General features: G+C 43.3%; 1 protein-coding gene across 2 annotated transcripts in view; it reads right to left on the bottom strand.

Moving 5' to 3' along the window:
* Window positions 1-2933: 2933 nt before the first annotated feature.
* FUCA1 (alpha-L-fucosidase 1) overlaps window positions 2934-18650 on the bottom strand; it is a 134913-nt gene continuing 119196 nt past the window's right edge. For both annotated transcript variants that reach the window (XM_033956809.1, XM_033956810.1), the window contains 4 exons: window positions 13073-13273; window positions 10057-10247; window positions 3906-4005; window positions 2934-3645 (listed from right to left, as the gene is read on the bottom strand). In XM_033956809.1, the coding sequence (XP_033812700.1) occupies window positions 3505-3645; window positions 3906-4005; window positions 10057-10247; window positions 13073-13273 (633 nt within the window). In that variant the 3' untranslated portion in view covers window positions 2934-3504. The remainder of the gene's footprint in view (window positions 3646-3905; window positions 4006-10056; window positions 10248-13072; window positions 13274-18650) is intronic.

The following is an 18650-nucleotide window of genomic DNA, read 5'->3' as shown; positions in this document are numbered from 1 at the left end:
ATGGAAAAAAAATTATAAAACCGGCAAAACTGTCGGTAACCGTTACCAACAGGTCTACAGCAGTCAGGTTTTAGGATAGTAAAACCCCATGCAAAATAGCCAAGCAAATGTTAGTGAATCAATCAGTTTGCTATTTTGCATGGGGTTTTACTAATTTGCATGGGTTGGATCGGATCAGATCAGACAACACACGGTGGGCTGTTTAGTTAATCGGCTTGATAACAGCAATCGTCACTAAACCTGTGAAAACAGGTTTAGCAACGATGGCTGACTTTAGTGAATCAGGGCCATAGACCCAGATATTAAGGGCTAGATTCACTAAGCCCACCAATCAAGTTCTGACCACTTAGCGCACTGCTGGGGACCAGTCGTTCATGTAATTTACGACTGCATCTCCTTCTCTCTGCCCCGACTCTCTGCTGCGATTCTCCTGACTCTCCTACTCTCTCTGCTCAGACCTTCCCCTGCAGTGCGAGCCTGTGGGTTTAAAGTGGGTTAAAACTAGAGAATGACACAGGGAAAAAATCTGTCCCCGTCACTGCACCGTCCCCGGCCCACCACCCTCTGCACCGCCACATCACCACCGTTCCATTCACCGCCCTGTCACTGTCCCCGCAGCATCCATATAAGCCTCAGTACTGCAAAACACCATGAAGACAGAAGAGAGTCCTGCCACTACTACTACTGCACTGAGAATCTGTTTCAGTGCCTCTGCCCTGTAGTAAAAACAGAACATAAAATAAATCAATTGACTTGTCCTCCCTTGCAATGACGTGTCCCCCATGTTCACCTATAGCTCGAATCAGGTTAATTGTGCACACTAAAAATGCAGGAGGATCTGGAATGTGAGCGCAGGCAGGCAGTGATACAAAAACAGCAGACACCCGACCAATTGCAGTGTTCTGCCATCTCCCTCCCTTCATCTCACCTTAGATGTACAGTATGCCGGCTTTCTTTTTTGCCCAGCCGCACGTGCGGGTGGTCATTTGTTCAATATTCTCCTCTGACGCAACCGGAAACAGGAAGTTGTAAGACAGGAGAAGATTGATCAACTCGAGCAGCCGCGCAAGCGCGGCTTTTTGAACGCGTGCAGCTGGGCGAAAAAGAAAGCCGGCATACTCTACATCAGTGTTTTTCAACCTTTTTACACCCGTGAACCGGCAGAAATAAAAAAATTATTTTGTGGATCGGCAAACTACTAGGACAAAAATTTTAAAACCCTGTTTCCGCCCCATCTCCGCAAGCTTGGTCACCTTAGTAACTATAGAAAAATAGACAAATATAGTGCAAAATATAGACAGCAGATATAACTTCTCAAAACTGACACATTTTGATCACTAAATTGAAAATAAAATCATTTTTCCTACCTTTGCTGTCTGGTGATTGATTTCATGAGTCTCTGGTTGCGTTTCCTTCTGTCTGTGTATCCTTTCTTTCATTTCTTCCTTTCTGCACTCAGGCCCAAGAATTGTCCCTTTCTATTCCCTCCCTCTTTCCTATGTCCTTAGTGCCCCCGGTGCCTCCTTTCCATGTCTTTAGTGCCCCCCAGTGCCTCCTTCCCATGTCCTTAGTGCCCCTTCCTGTCTTTAGTGCCCCCAGTGCCTCCTCCCCATGTCTTTAGTGCCCCCAGTGCCTCCTTCCCATGTCCTTAGTGCCCCTTCCTGTCTTTAGTGCCCCCAGTGCCTCCTTCCCATGTCTTTAGTGCCCCCAGTGCCTCCTTCCCATGTCCTTAGTGCCCCCAGTGCCTCCTTCCCATGTCCTTAGTGCCCCCAGTGCCTCCTTCCCATGTCTTTAGTGCCACAGTGCCTCCTTCCCATGTCTTTAGTGCCACAGCGCCTCCTTCCCATGTCCTTAGTGCCCCTTCCTGTCTTTAGTGCCACAGTGCCTCCTTCCCATGTCTTTAGTGCCACAGCGCCTCCTTCCCATGTCCTTAGTGCCCCTTCCTGTCTTTAGTGCCTCCTTCCCATGTCTTTAATGCCCCTAGTGCCTCCTTCCTATGTCCCTCTCACTGCCTTCCACACTTTGTCCCACCCCCACCCCCAAAGCCTGCCTACCTTTCTCCTCCCTAACCAAAGTCAGCCTGCTGCCTCCCTGCCGCTCAAAAAAAAAAAAAGCCTCCTTCCTTTTCCCCTGCTCTTACCGCCATGCTCATGCTGCAGCTACTAAAGCCGACAGGAAGTCTTTCCGACTCAATTCTGAAGTTGAAGAGGACGTTCTGGGCCAGCCAGGCAGCAACTGGCTGGCCCAGAACGTCCTCTCCGACGTCAGAATTGACGTCGGAAAGACTTCCTGTCGGCTTTAGTAGCTGCAGCATGAGCATGGCGGTAAGGAGGAGGGAAGGAGATGGTGGGGAGCGCGCGATCCTTGATTGCCTCACTGCGGGGACAAGTCCATTCACCGCTCCATGGGGCGGTGAATGGCCTTGTCCCCATCCCGCAGAGGCCACTATTTTTTCTTCCCCGTTTTGGCGGGTTACCCGCCACCGTGTCATTCTCTAGTTAAAACCTCAGGCTCGCTGGACTGTTAAAAGTTTTTTTTTAAAAATGTCATTGCTCTTTAAGCATGTGCAGATTATCTAGATGGTCTGCGCATGCGTCAGGATCATTACAGAGCAACCCGGCGGTTGGTTGGCGGCATGATTCTGATCGCCCTCATTTGCATCAGGGCGATTCATGAATCAGCCCCCCAGACACAGATCGGATCTCTCATGGATCAGATCCGATCCGTGCCCTTAGTGAACCTGGCTCCTGGCCCTTTCTTACTGTCTTAAGTCAGCCACTGCTTTGCTCTGATTAATCTCCTGAACATGAGCTGCTAATTATACATATTTGCAGCTAATTGTTATAAAGGGAAAGTACTTTGCTTCCTTTTAAAAATTTGCTACAGGAGCTACTCACAATTACTCAAATAAAATACATATGAAGAACAGAGAATCAAGCTGAAATCCTACCAAATATTTATTTGTATTTATTGGGATTGAGCTTACACATTTCTCAGTAGTAACTCGAGGTGAGTTACATTCAGGTAAAGTAAGTCCCCTGTCCCCTGTAGGGCTCACAATCTAAAGTTTGTACCTGAGTAATGGAGATTTAAGTGATTTGCCCAAGATCAAAGAAGCAGCAGCCTCAGCCAGTGTATACATGTAGATCATAAACAAAGAGAAAAACTCTTGCATTATTCAATAAAGGCAGTCAAAATTCATATTTTAGACCGCAACTAGCTGGTGCTTGCACTCCTACCAAAACCACTGATTCTAAAATTCTACTTATATTATTAGGTAAAGCTGATTTTGTGTTCCTTACAATAAATGCAGTAGTCTTCATTTCCAACCAAGAATTTTTGACATCATTTGCATGTTTTTTTTATGTAAATCATGTCCATAAATCTAATCCATGATCAATGACAAGAAAGAATTGCAAATCACTTTTTAAAATTGTGCCATAAAAATCACATCAATGTTGAATCACTCGATAATTTTTCTTCTCCTGCCTAGTGATCAACACTTTATTTCACTCCTTCTAATCTAATAGTCCAAGCTGTCTCCACTGGAAAGGTACCAGGCGGCACGTAGGGCAAGGCAATGGAGAGCCCTTTATCTGCAGATGGTTCCCACTTCAGAGTACCTGAGATTCCCAACATTGTCACCTGGAAAAACAGCAACAAGATCAATTAATTCCTTTACCTGAAACACCTATATTAAATTATTAATTGTTGTTATAAATTGGTTGTCATGGATTTGGTTGGGTGGAAGGACAGGGATATTATACTACAATTGTATTGTTTACAGTGAATGTTCAGAGGACTATCAGGTGTATTTTGCTTGTGGTTCTATAAAGATTAAATAAAGATATTTTCAAATAAATTGGCTCTTTTCATAGTCATTCTAAACTCCTTGTATTTCTTACATTTGTATATGAAGCTGGTATAGGTGAAGTGAGTTTCAGTACTTTATCTTTCGGCCACTGTAGAAATATTGCATAAACCAAAGTATTGCTGTAAGTATACCTAGGTAAGCAAAGAAATAGAAAGTAGGAAAGTTACCATGCAGAGAAATTAACATTTTATTTCCACAGATGCTCTATCAGAGCTTCACTATTTACATAGTAATACACTTTAGACCAAAACCTTAATTTATGCATCACGATCACTCTTCTTCCAAGTGTCTGGGACATGACTTTTGCACTCTGCTTATTACATGATATACGATTCCCAACCCTCACCAAAGTTACTACAATTCAATCCAATAAGATCTCATCAGGATATTATCCAAAGACTTAGTGGTGTAAATACCATCCAAGTAGTCCATGTGTGTGTGGGGGGGAAGGGGGATGAGCCAGTTTTTAAGCTGATGATGGATCTTCCCTTTCTAGTATAGCCTGCAAGTTTACTGGTTGGCGGCATACGGGGATCTGAGGCTTTTTCCTTCTGTTAGTATAAGACACAGTTTAGGACCTGATAGGATAGACCAAAACCAGTGCAAGAGTAATAAAAAAAGTGTTTAAGATTTCCTGAAATTTACAGGTGTGATGGGTGTCACAGATGATATGAAAACTGAGTTTGTGAATGAATCAAAATTAACCCCCTCTTTTACTATGGTGCGCTAACCGATTAGCGCGAGCTAATCAGTTGGCGCACCTTAGTAAAAGAGGGGCTAAGTGAACATATTAAAGTTTAGGGAATTAAAATGAGCTCTAGTGAAAAAGTCTGAGGCATTGTAATTACAGATTGAAAAGTTTAAATTTCTGTATTTGCACTCTAGCTATGCTAAGGAAGTTCAGAAGTTTGACTTTGTGACTCTTAAGACAAGGGCAAATTTATGTACCATTGTTCATATATACATCCATGGAATTTAAAGATAAGGTTCTCAGAGGAGCAGGAAACTTGGGTTTTTTTACAGAGAGAATCTGTTCCTTATAGATTAGAACATACAATGCTAATTGGGAGGTCATAAAGAAGTTAGGATGTATCTGCAGGATGAAGGCCTTTTACTGACATGATTGGTGTCTGAAAAGATCAGAGATCAAGTGATTTAGAAAGAAAAAGTGAAACACTGCCACCTGTTGGGTTTAAAAACTTAACATTAGAATGGACTTATTAAAATTAAGGATTTAAATGTAACATTGACATAAGGCATTCTTGGAAAGGAAGTCATGTGATCAACTGTGCCAGTGTATTCCAATTATTACAAATGATGTCACATAGGGTATAAATCTGGTTGTCGTTGATTTCTCCCTTTGGAGAGCACTGAAATTGTGATGGCTCTGTATTGGCTCTCCCCAGGCATGTGAAACATTAATAAACTTATTTGCTTATTACATAGCTTTTTCATGCCTGTTATTTGAATTCACAGAACGGAGTCTCTAGCCCAGTTATGTTGGGAGAGAGAATCCATTCTGTCAATTCTTTTGGCCCCGCTGTTCAAGTCTTCTAGCCTGGCTTGAACAAAAGAAATGTGAATGAGATGACACTGATAAATCATAAACTTAAAGGATTAAGAAGAATCAGTCTAATTAATTGAATGATCTGGATTTTTGACTGGGAAAGGAATCCCAGTGGAGAGACATGTATTAAATATTTTGAAATAAAAATATCAACTGAGAAGTAAAGTTTAGGGGAAACCACTGTTTGCCCTGGGTTGGTAGCATAGAATGTTACTACTATTTGGGTTTTTGCCAGGTATTTGTATCCTGGATTGGCCACCGTGGAAGCAGCTAGATCAGTGGTCTCAAACTAGAGAGCTGCACGAGAACGGGGATGACGGGAATCCCGCGGGACCCGCGGGGATCCCGCGGGTTCCCCCTTTGGGTCACGGGGATCCCGTGGGGACGCCCCCTAGGGTCGCGGGGATCCCGTGGGGACGCCCCCTAGGGTCGCGGGGATCCCGTGGGGACGCCTCCGAGGGTAGCGGGGTTCCTGCGGGGTTGGTCGAGCCGCGAGGGTAGTCTCCTTCTCCTTACCTGCCCTGTCGCAGCACACATCCGAACGGAAATCTTCCCGATGTCAGCGCTGACGTCGGAGGGAGGGCTTAAGCAAAGCCCTCCCTTCTTCCGACGTCAGCGCTGACATCAGGAAGACTTCCGGTCGGCTGTGTGCGGCTGCGGCAGGGCAGGTAGGAAGAAGGCAATGGCGAACGAAAGAGGGGGGAGGGGGCGGTCCGCTCCGAAGAATGTGCACAGCCGGTCAGGTCCCCCGATCGACCGACAACAGGCCCGGCCGACAAACCTCCCTGCCCTGTAGCCGCGAATCTAAAGTACCTCTTACAGCAGCTTCACTACTCCAGCTGCTGTAAGAAGGTAATTTAGATCGCGGCTACAGGACAGGGAGATTTGTCCGACCGGGCCTGTTCTGTTGTCGGTCGGGTGCAAAAGCGCCACAAAGGTGGAGGCAGGGAGGGAGGAAAGGTGGAGTGGAAAAGAAAAGACGCTTAAGGGGGGAGAAGGCCGCTGAAAGTACTGGGGAAGACAAAGGGGTGGAAAAGAACGCTGAAAGGACATGGGGTAAACGGGAGGAAGGGGGGGGAAGGACCCTGAAAGCACTGGGGAAGACAAAGGGGTGGAGAATGCCACTGAAAGGACATGGGGAAGACAGAGGGGGGAGAAGGCCGCTGAAAGGACATGGGGAAGGCAGAGAGGGGAGAAGGATGCTGCCTGACAGGACATGGGAAAGATGGTGGGGGAGAAGGACACTGAAAGGAAATGGGGAAGAGGGAATGGGAAGAAGACGCTGGCAGGGAAGAAGACAGAGGTGCCAGACTATGGGGGGAGCGGAGGGAAAAAGATGGGTGCCAGACCAATTTGGGAGGGGGGAGAAAGGGAGAGGCACAGTAACAGAGCAAATGGAAGACGCAGAAGGAAGAGAGACAGTGGATGGAAGGAACTGAATGAGAACATGAGGAAAGCAGAAACCAGGCAATAAAGGTAGGAAAAATTTTTTTTTTTTTTTTTTTTTTTTTGCTTAAGGATAAAGTAGTATATTAGTTGTGTTGATAAAAATTTATAAACATTAGAGGCTCTGGTAGAAACCCGTTTACAAAGTATGTATTCTTCCCAATTAATATTTCCAAATTAATAAAGTCTTTTTGCTTATTTTTAAATGGGTTTCTACCAGAGCCTTTAATTCAGTAGCATAATTAAATGAAATAACTATTTCTGTAGTTTATAGGGACAGGTGGGGATGTAGGGGGATTCCTCGCGGGGACGGGCGGGGACGGAGGGGATTCCTCGCGGGGACGGGTGGGGACGGAGGGGATTCCTCGCGGGGACGGGTGGGGACGGAGGGATTCCTCGTGGGGACGGAGGGATTCCTCACGGGGACGGGTGGGGACGGGTGGGACTTTGGCGGGGACGGGTGGGGACGGGTGGGATTTCTGTCCCCGCGCAACTCTCTATCTCAAACTAAAACCCTTTGCAGGGCCACATTTTGGATTTGTAGGTACTTGGAGGGCCTCAGAAAAAATAGTTAATGTCTTATTAAAGAAATAACAATTTTGCATGAGGTAAAACTCTTTATAGTTTACTAGTATTTAAGCCCGTTAACGGGTGCTAGAATAGATGTGTAGACTTTTAGCACAATGGGTCGCTGAGGCGTTTCTTTCTTTCTTACTTTATGTTTTTTATCTCTCTCCCTGCCCCCCTTTCTTTCTGTCTCTGTCCCCCTGTGTGTCTCTGTCTCTTCCCTGGCCCCCTGTCTTACTGTCTCTCTCCCTGGCTGTCTGTCAGTCTTTCTTTATTTCTGTATCTTCTCCCTTCATGAGTGTGGGGCAGTTGTAGGCACGCAAGTGCACTCCTTCCGGCCACGGACATACGGAACACACAGGTAGGAGTGCGCATGTGCCGCTTAGGGTTTTATTATATAGTCATTAAGCCCGTTACATTAACGGGTGCTAGAATATATGTCTGTCTGTCTCCCTCCCGCTGACTTTAGAAACATAGAAGATGACGGCAGAAAAGGGCTACAGCCCATCAAGTCTGCCCACTCTGCTTACCCACCCCCTGTCTATGCCCTAATGACCCAATTTCCTTATCTTGACCCTCGTAGGGATCCCACATGGGTATCCCATTTATTCTTAAAGTCTGGCATGCTGTCTGCCTCGATCACCTGCACTGGAAGCTTGTTCCAATGATCAACCACTCTCTCTGTGAAGAAATACTTTCTGGTGTCGCCATGAAATTTTCCACCCCTGAGTTTGAGCGGGTACCCTCTTGTGGTCGAGGGTCCCTTGAGAAAGAAAATATCATCTTTCACTTCGACACGTCCCATGAGGTACTTAAATGTTTCGATCATGTCTCCCCTCTCCCTATGTTCCTCAAGAGTGTAGAGCTGCAATTTGTTCAGTCTCTCTTCGTACGAGAGACCCTTGAGCCCCGAGATCATCCTGGTGGCCGTCCATTGAACCAATTCAATTCTGCGCACATCTTTCTCCCTCTCCCTAGCCCCCTTTCTCTGTCTGTCTTTCTGTCCCTCTCCCTGCCCCTGTGTCTTTCTTTCTTTCTGTCTCCCTCCCTCCTGCTGTCTGTCTGTCATTTTTCCCCATTTCCCTGTGCAGCAGCATTTCCATCCCACTTCCCTATGCAGCATTTCCATCCCACTTCCCTCCTATCCCCCCCCTTTCCTGTGCAGAAGCAGCGGCAGTATTTCCCTTCCCCTCCAAGTCCCTGTATAGCAGTAGCAGCATTTTCCCCCACCCCCTTTTCCCTTCTCTTACCGCGATCTGCTCTTCTCTTACCTGCTCTGTTTGGCCCCTCCCCCTTCTTTTACTGCCGTTGTTCTGCTGATCTGACCTGCTCCTGACTCTCCCACCGCCGACAAACCTCCGGGCTCCAGCCTTGTAGGCAGCACTTTAAACACGCTGCTTTGCGGCCTTCTACTACCGATTTTCTCTCCCGTGTCTGTCTCTGATGATGTCATCAGAGATGCGGCAGAGGAAATCGGCAGTAGAAGGGCGCGAAGCAGCGTGTTTATAGTGCTGCCTAAGCCGCTGGAGCCGGGAGGTTTGTGGAGAGTCAACGGGCGGAGCAAGGCTGCTCTCCACCACTCGGTTGCTGCCACTGCCCCACAGGGCCGTGAGTGTGGGGCATTGTAGTCGCGCATGCGCATTTCTTCAGGCCATGGACATACAGAACACTAAAGTGGAAGTGCGCATGTGCGGCTTAGGGTTTTATTATAGAGATAAATCTTTCCTTTTAGCTAAGTCTTAATAATAATATTGCAATTTATAGCTAAAGAGATATATGATCAAGCAACTGTTTTATTTTACATTTGTGATTATGATAAACATACTGAGGGCCTCAAATGGCCCCTGGGCCACAAGTTTGAGACCACTGAGCTAGATGGACCATTGGTCTCACCCAGTATGGCTATTCTTATGTTCTCAACATTCTGCTCCAGTTAAATTAAGAACATAACATAAGCAATGCCTCTGCTGGGTCAGACCTGAAGTCCATCGTGCCCAGCAGTCCGCTCACGCGGCGGCCCAACAGATCCAGGACCTGTGCAGTAATCCTCTATCTATACCCCTCTATCCCCTTTTCCAGCAGGAAATTGTCCAATCCTTTCTTGAACCCCAGTACTGTACTCTTCCCTATTACGCCCTCTGGAAGCGCATTCCACCCATCAGCCAGAGAAATATTTAAGTGCATCAACTTCTGCTGCCAGTCTAGCGATTAAAAGTCTTGTGCAATGCCTTTGACTAGAAATTAGATTTCTTTCTAGGAAAGATATCCCAGCAAATGCAATGTATGAGTCAATAATATAAATTGAATTCAAGCGTTTACCAGCATACCAGCTGCACTTAGGGAAGCCATTTCTAGGATCATATTTTGAGCAGCCCTGGAAAATGGATTGACCACAGAACAAAATGCAGTTGCAAAAGTATAAAATACATTTGGCAAGTTTCTAAGGGTAAGTAATATACTTTCTCTATAAAGGCTGTGGCTACAAGTACCTGTGAACTTTGTCCCATAAAGAAGTCTGAATATTGCTACCACAGTGATAATAGCACCATAGAAAGAAGCTAATTCCCAATAACTGATTAACAGCTCCCAGAAGTATCCTTACCACACGCTGTTTGTGCTATTCTCTTTCTGTACCCTCCAGGGTTTTGATGAATAAATTGCTTCTCCGTTGATGCTTAACCATTTTCCTACTGCTCGTAGTCTCTCTTGGAAGATTGGTGCAATCATCCCATCTTTCGTTGGGCCCACATTAAGAAGGTAGTTGCCTCCAAAACTCACAGTTTGAACAAGATCCTAGGAGAAACAGAAGCATTTAAATGGGCCAGTGAAAGATTTATTTCATCATCGGGGTTTTGTTTTTATTCCTTAACTTATCTTACCATAACTAATCATCCTTTATCTCCAGAAGACAAATCTACAGATTGCTCAAATTCATCAATGACACAAGATCTTGCACCAACAGATAAGTCAATTTTGCATAGGGAATTTCCAGGTTGGATGTTCACATTCCCCAGAGTAATTTACACAAGGCTCTAATGTGGAGCATTCTGTAAAGTGCATACATGGACCCTGTCAAAATACATATTTGTCAATATGCAGGAGCATAGATTTTACAAACCTAATTTGCACAAAAATAAACAAAATTTATAGTTTTTCATATATAGAAGACTGATTATACATGAAACTGCCAATTTAAAAAAATGGCCCAAAAATGGGGGTCTGGGATTTTTAGGGTCTACCACCGGTTTAAAAAAAAATCTCAAAATTTAAGCCTACTGGGCTGTGGGGAAAGGAGGCGCGGATCAAGAACAGGCCCAACATGTGAAGCAGCTGATTCCTCCTAGCGGTGGCCATGGCAGTCCTCCATGCTGTTTGCCAACTGCCAGGAGGAGGGGGGGGGGCAGTGAGGAGTGAGTGGCACAATCGGATTGTGAGCAGCCCTGCCTTCAGTCCTCTCCCAATCCTGCTAAACCGGCTGGTAATAATGAAGACAGATGCTGTGGGGGCCTTCCCTCTGAAAAGGCGCTGCTAACCTTTTCAGAATAATGACCTCATTACGACAACCCAATTGCTGTATATAATATAGGTTTATTAGTAATAGACAAAAATCAGCTTACTTGGAACAACAGTACAGCAAATTGAGCCAATGGATAATATACAGAGTAGCTGGCTTCTGATATGGATCCATCCTGAAGCTGAAGCCATCTGGTATGCTACTTATATACTTTAGTTCAGTAGCCTAGAGTACCACCTAGTTACAGATTATATACTCACTTTCTATTGGATTGTCACATTTATCATATGTATTAATTGTATAGTCTGCATACTTATCACGGAGCCATATTGAAACATGATATCATCCAGTGTCAAATCTGATCTATTTCCCCTGACAATGCATTCTTAATACTAAGTTCAATAATTTCTGAGAGTAGGTCCCCTCCTTCCCAAGCTTCACTGTCACTCTGTCAGCAGTTCAGATAACTTTTGGTTGGACATCTTATCCCGCAGTACTGGTGCCTGAGTTTATCTTCCTGGAAAGTCCTGAAATATCCAATGCTGTTACAGTCAGCAAATATTTGCCAGCTCTACTAGAGCAAAGATGAACCTCTCACATAAGCATATTTTAGACGCTCTTCTCTGGACCCTTTCGAGTAGTACCATGTCCTTCTTCATGTACAGCGACCAGTGCTGGACACAGTACTCCAGGTGAGGGCGCACCATGGTCTGATACAGCAGAATGATAACCTTCTCGGATCTGTTTGTGATCCCCTTCTTGATCATTCCTAGCATTTGTTCACCCTTTTCGCCGCCATAGCACATTGTGCAGATGGCTTCATGGACTTGTTGATCAGAACTTTTAAATGTTCTGCATGTCATAAGTATAAAGACACTGAAGGGTTAGGGTTTAGGATTCTAGATCTGGGTTTAAGTCAAAATTGACTGGGTTAACAAATTGCAACACGCAAGGAGTAGTATATTTGATTCAGTGCTCATGCCCTTTATTTTACATTGGATATACAGTGTACTCTGTGCGCACCCGTATCATTGAACATTTAAGTAAAATTAGAAGGGGTGAAGAGGGTGCCCCCTTAGTTAATCATTGGATGAGGCAAAGCCATTCCTTACAGGATTTGAAGTTTATAGTTTTGGAGGAGATGTGCCTGCCCTGGGGAGGTAATTTGGCAGTCAGACTGTGGAGGAGGGAGCAGGAATGGATTTTTAGATGGCAGTCAGTCAAACCCACGGGGTTAAATAGAGAAGTAGAATGGCGAGCTTTCTTGGGATCATGATTTAACTAGGGTGGTCCAGATTGGTGTTTTTTTTTTTTTTTTAATTACTTTCAATGTTTGTGATTGACATTCTGTAAGGAGCATTGACCTATCAGGAGGGCAGGAGGTGGAGTTTAGATGGGTCGCATCCTGGTTGGGTGGATGTTTTATAAAAGGGGTGGAGTTTGTAGGGTCAGCGTTTTAGCAAGAGCCGTTGAAGTAAAAACAAGTACTGTGTGTCAGCATGTGCTAGAATTTTATATAAGAGTAGTAGAGATAAATTAGTTAGAACATTGGGTATAATGTTTGTATTTTTATGTTTTGTGCAGATATGGTGGAGGCAGAATTAAGTTCATGTTGATGCGGGTTCTCTGAGGCAGCATGGCGAAACGCGTCAGAACCCGTTGAACCCCTGCATTAAAAGCTAAGTCTGTTTTGAAGTTGAGCATTTAAAAAGGCAAAAAGTAATTTAAAAATATCAAAAAAGTGAGTGTATTATACTTATAGATACTATAGGTACCAGTGCAATGATTGAGAATTGAGCTGTATCAGTAATGTGCTAAAAAATTTTGCTTACTCAGCGGTCTCATAAAGCTAAAAACGGTTCTCCGAGCACTGAGAAGTGTTAGAAAGTGTGTGTTATAATCACCTGTGTGCACATTAGTTCATATCTGTTTGCAGTTTAGTGCACTTGGGGCAATTAATTATTCCTGAATATATATTTGGGTGTCCGACAAATAGTGTGGACATTTTTACAAGATCCATGGCTCCTTTTTCTAATGGTAAGAACTATTATCTGGAGAAAAATCTTTGAAAGTGGCTTGACGATGAGCAACTTAAAATGCTTACTGAAATAATTTTGTAGTCATCCATGATCTGGCTGGTCTGCATGTTCCTTCGAAAGCCCCAAGACCATCTGTCTATGGATGTGCACATCTCCCACTTGCGCTCTGGCAGAGTACCTGGCTGGAATTTATCTGCACAGTTGAAGTATCCACCATGATGGCAAGAGCAGTCCTTACACCACCGATCATTCACTACCACAGTATCCTACAACAGAAAATAACTAAGCATGAACGAATGCTTTTAAAAATGTAGCAGACTTCCTCTGCTGCACTTAATGGCTTTAATTGTTTAAGCTTTCTTTTCCTATGACAATCAGGAGGTAAAATCTATTCATTTGTTGGGATTTATTAACAACCTTTATTAAAAGATTCACCTAAATTGGTATACAGCAGGTGCAGTTTAAAAAAAACATACAATTTTGTTGACAGCTTAAAAATAGTACAATGACTAAAATAGTGACATACGGTAAATACAATCCATGAGGGAAATGGCAAATTGAAACTAGTAACAGGACTAACGCAATACATATGTTTTACTGGTGATGACTGAACAGTAATAAAACCTCTCTAACTTACGCTCAGTATTCAAAGCAGTATATCCACAAACTATGCACCTTGTATCAAAATAGGTAGGTCTTCTTTGAGCTTGGTCAATTAGAAAGACTGTTAGATAGAAGTTGCCTAAATAATGACCAGATAGGAAATACAAAGAAATCCTAGTCAACAAAATTTTCTAACTTCTCTCTCCTTTCCTTGATGTGGACTAGACTTTTCTTTGATGAGTGCTTTTAACATACTTATTAAATGTAAAATTGCAATAAAAATAAAAGAATTGTGGGGGCACTGGAAGCAGAAGCTAATGGCTGGTTAGAGTGCAAACCCACCCGGACATTTCTGTTCCAGCAAAATTATATACCATTAGCAGCGGAAATTCAGTGAGATATAGATAGATGGAATAAAATATTTATTTCTTGGCTAAGCCGAATGGAGGTGGTAAAGATAATAATCTTCCCTAGGTTTCTTTACTTATTCCAAGTATTACCAATAGAAATCCCAAAATTGTATTTTCAAAGATGGAATAACATGGTATTAAGATTTATTTGGGGAGGAAAGTACCCAAGGGTTGGAAGATTTGCAATGTTTAAGTTCAAGGCGGAGGGAGGTTTAGGTTTAGGAAAATTATTATAAAGCTGCACAGTTGAGAGCAATTGCTGAATGGCATGTTTACCCACCTAAATTATGGGTAAGGATAGAACAAGAAATGTTAGAAGGGACAGAGGGTATTAGGGACTTGAGATACTTACCATGGGTGGGAGAACCCCCCCTCCCCAAATATAAGCAATCCTTTCAGTAAATGTTCTATGCGAATTTGGAAACTTTTAGGAAAAGAAAAAAGTATTCTCTTGTCCCCTATACTATATGCCTGAGATTTTATACCGGGTAGGGAGGGGGGAAGTAGGAGGCAAAGGGTTTAAGATATTTGTAGAGGGGGAGATCAAAACTTTTACAGATCTTCAGGTCCAATTTCAATTGGATGCGTGAGATATTTTCCCTTACCTTCAGGTAAAAAATTATATATTGACCTATAAGGGAATGGGCAAAGAAGTTAAAAAAAAAAATCCAAATTTGAGAAGGAGTTAGGAAAACCATTTGTAAAAGGATGTGTTTCCTGGTTATATAAAATAATACACAATGATAAGGAAACAAAAACATCATACATGTTAGCATGGGAAAAAGATCTGGGGAAGGAATGGTCCATTGATGAGTGGGGAGTAATTGTAACACACCTCTCCCATATAGCCAGAGCAGCCACCTTGGTAGAAAATGCTATTAAACTTTTAGTACGATGGTACATTACTCTGGTTCTAATTAGTAAATGTACTAAGGAGAATAATGCTGTCTGTGGTGAAAGAAGCACTTTCTACCATATGTGGTGGGAATGTCGAAAGGTCCAGGAACATAAGAATATAAGCAATGCCTCTGCTGGGTCAGACCTGAGGTCCATCTTGCCCAGCAGTCCGCTCACGCGGCGGCCCAACAGGTCCAGGAGTTCTGGGAACAAGTATTTTGATCATGTAAGTAAGCTAATTCAGACTCCACTTAATATGAATGCTGAAAGGGCACTATTGGGAGTTGGATTAGAGGGCCTAATATTACCCCAATCTAAACTTACGGATTTGGCATTTATAGCTTCCAGACTGACATTGGCTCAGCAATGGCATACTCCAAATATACCCACAATTAGAGATATGAGAAATCAATTAGGTGCAGTGTGTGAAAAATATAGATTATCGGTCCTTCTAAAAAACTAAAAAAGTTTAAAGAAGTTTGGGAGAGGTATATTGAATTGGAAAAAGAAGCCTTATGAAAGATTTGAAGTTGTACACTATCCTATCCTTATAAACTGCTAAGTGAAAATTAAGTAGGTAACCTTCCCTAACCTCTTGTTTCATTACCTCTCTTTTTATTTGTTTATGAATTGTATTTAATCCTTTTTTTTTCTCCTCCCTTTTTCAAACGTATTTTTTCATTAAAATTAGTACTAATTGTCTTGTTTTTTTAAAAATTTCTAATTTTTAACTAAATGTAAATCGCATTGGATTTGGACTTTGCGATCAAATCAAATATTTTAAATAAACTTGAATGAAATAGGAATTTAGGTCTCTGGTGATGGAATGGGGGGAGGGGAGGTAGTGAGTGGGATTGTTTTTATTGTTATGATGGCAAATGAACCTGTCATTAGTTTATTAAGGTCACAAATTATCTTAATGATATTTATGCTCTGCAGTGAGATTATTGTATTAAAATTATTAAAATAAAGAATTAAAAAAAAGAAAAGAATTGTATATCTCTTACTAGTATGGGTCATTCTTTTTATCAGTGTCGTAGCACACTTGCTAGCTTCATGGAAGCAGTTAAGACTGGCTGTACTGAAGTCGCTTGACTTATGTGTCCCTAGCATGGGAAGAACTCTCATTTCAGGGTAAGCGGTGTTCACCGCTATATCGTGTTTGAGATGTGGTGACCAGAACAGCACACAATATTCAAGGAGCGATACAACTTGCTTTATTAGTTGTTGCTGCACATTGAGCAAAGTGTTTCAACATATCATCAACAGTAGATCCTCTTCCTGGGTGGAACCTTGCATCACATAGCTATAATTTGGGTTCTCCTCTATCACATACATCACATTAAATGTCATCTGCCATTGTAATTTAACAACTTTGTGTCATCAGCAAATTTAATTATCTGCTAGTTTATTCCCATTTCTAGATCATTTATAAATATGTTAAAAATTAGCATCCAAGTTGGATTCCCCAGGGGTCTGTGCTATCTAACCTTACTCTCTGTTTTCTATTATAAGTTTTTAATTCACAGTAGGATATATATAATCATATATCTTGAAGTTAAGCCATCTTAGCAGTACTTTAGCACACTGCCACAGAGTACCTGGTTCAATTCCCAGAAAAGAAGACAGTTGTGGCTACTTTTAGGGGTGACACATGATGGTTGGATTTAGAGCCCACAATACAGGTTTCTAAAAGCCACAGTATATGGTTCTTGGTTGCAACACCACTTTTTCAATGATTAGACAAATAACAGGAGAGTGACCAAGTTATTGGACTCCGGCTGCATTAGAGAGACCAAGTTCTTGGATGCTGTAGGCGATTGCTTCCTGGAACAACTTATCAAGGAAAATACTAGAGGAAATGCAATTCTGGACTTAATTCTAAATAGCCTGCAAGGACCAGCACAAGATGTAGAAGTAGAAGGGACACTGGGAAGCAGTGATCACAATATGATCCACTTTGATCTGGACGCAAGGGAGAAACATCACTCCAAAACAACAGCCACGGCACTGAACTTCCGAAAAGGGAATTACGAAGGGATGAGACTCATGGTAGGGAAGAAGATTAAGAAGAGGATAAGCACTGTAAAAATGCTAGAGCAAGCTTGGCCCCTTTTTAAGGACAAAGTCACCGAGGCGCAAAATATATATGTACCGCGTATCAACAAGGGATCCAAGAGGAAAAAGAACAAAGAACCGGCATGGCTCACTGTAGAGGTGAAGGAAGCGATCAGAGACAAGAAAACTTCATTTAAGGAATAGAAAAGGTCAAAAACGGATGAAAACTGGAACAAGCACAAACAACATCAACGCAGGTGCCATAAGGCGGTAAAAGGGGCCAAAAGAGATTCCGAGGAAAAAATAGCCAAGGAGGCGAAGAACTTCAAGCCGTTCTTTCAATATATTAAGGGGAAACGACCTGCAAAGGAAGTGGTGGGACCGTTGGATGACCATGGAATAAAGGGAGCACTAAAGGAGGACCAAAGCAATCGCTGACAAACTGAACACATTTTTTACATCTGTATTTACCGAAGAAGATATACACAGCTATATGCTGGAAACGAAGATGGAAAGCTGACAGGATTGACGGTCAGTCTAGAGGAAGTATGTAGGCAGATTGATAGGCTTAAGGGCGATAAATCCACGGGATCAGATGGCATCCATCCGAGGGTCATCAAGGAACTGAAAGGGACCATAGCTGAACTGCTTCAACTAATAGCCAATCTGTCGATCAAATCGGGAAAGATTCCGGAAGACTGGAAGGTAGCGAATGTTACACCGATCTTCAAGAAAGGTTTGAGGGGAGATCCGGGGAACTACAGACCGGTGAGTCTGACCTCTGTACCGGGAAAGATGGTAGAGTCACTGATAAAGGACAGCATCATTGATTACCTTGACGGAAACGGGCTGATGAGGACTAGTCAGCACGGTTTTAGCAAAGGCAGATCGTGTTTGACGAACTTGCTGCATTTCTTTGAGGAAGTAAACAGACAGATAGACAAGGGCGATCCAGTCGACATTGTATATCTGGATTTTCAGAAGGCGTTCGACAAGGTTCCGCATGAACGACTACTTCGGAAAATTGCAAGCCATGGAATTGAGGGTGAAATACTCAAGTGGATTAAAAACTGGCTGGAGCATAGGAAACAGAGAGTGGGGGTAAATGGACAATACTCGGACTGGAAGAGCGTCACCAGTGGGGTGCCGTAGGGCTTGGTGCTTGGACCTGTGCTCTTTAACATCTTTATAAATGATCTGGACATAGGTACGATGAGCGAGGTGATTAAATTTGCGGATGATTCGAAGTTATTCAGAGTAGTAAAGACACAGGGGGATTGCGAAGATCTGCAACGTGACATAATCAAGCTCGAGGAATGGCCATCGACATGGCAGATGAGGTTCAACGTGGATAAGTGTAAAGTGATGCATGTCGGTAACAAAAATCTCATGCACGAATACAGGATGTCCGGGGCGGCACTTGGAGAGACCTCCCAGGAAAGGGACTTGGGAGTTCTGATCGACAAGTCGATGAAGCCATCCACACAATGTGCGGCAGCAGCAAAAAGGGCAAACAGAATGCTAGGAATGATGAAGAAGGGGATCATGAACAGATTAGAGAAGGTTATCATGCCGCTGTACCGGGCCAAGGTACGCCCTCACCTGGAGTACTGTGTCCACCACTGGTCGCCGTACCTGAAGAAGGACACGGTACTACTCGAAAGGGTCCAGAGAA

The sequence above is a fragment of the Geotrypetes seraphini genome, chromosome 8 (genome assembly GCF_902459505.1).
Source record: "Geotrypetes seraphini chromosome 8, aGeoSer1.1, whole genome shotgun sequence".
Taxonomy (NCBI): domain Eukaryota; kingdom Metazoa; phylum Chordata; class Amphibia; order Gymnophiona; family Dermophiidae; genus Geotrypetes; species Geotrypetes seraphini.
The sequence above is the reverse complement of the archived record's forward strand: the minus strand, read 5'-3'. Positions and strand labels throughout refer to the sequence as shown.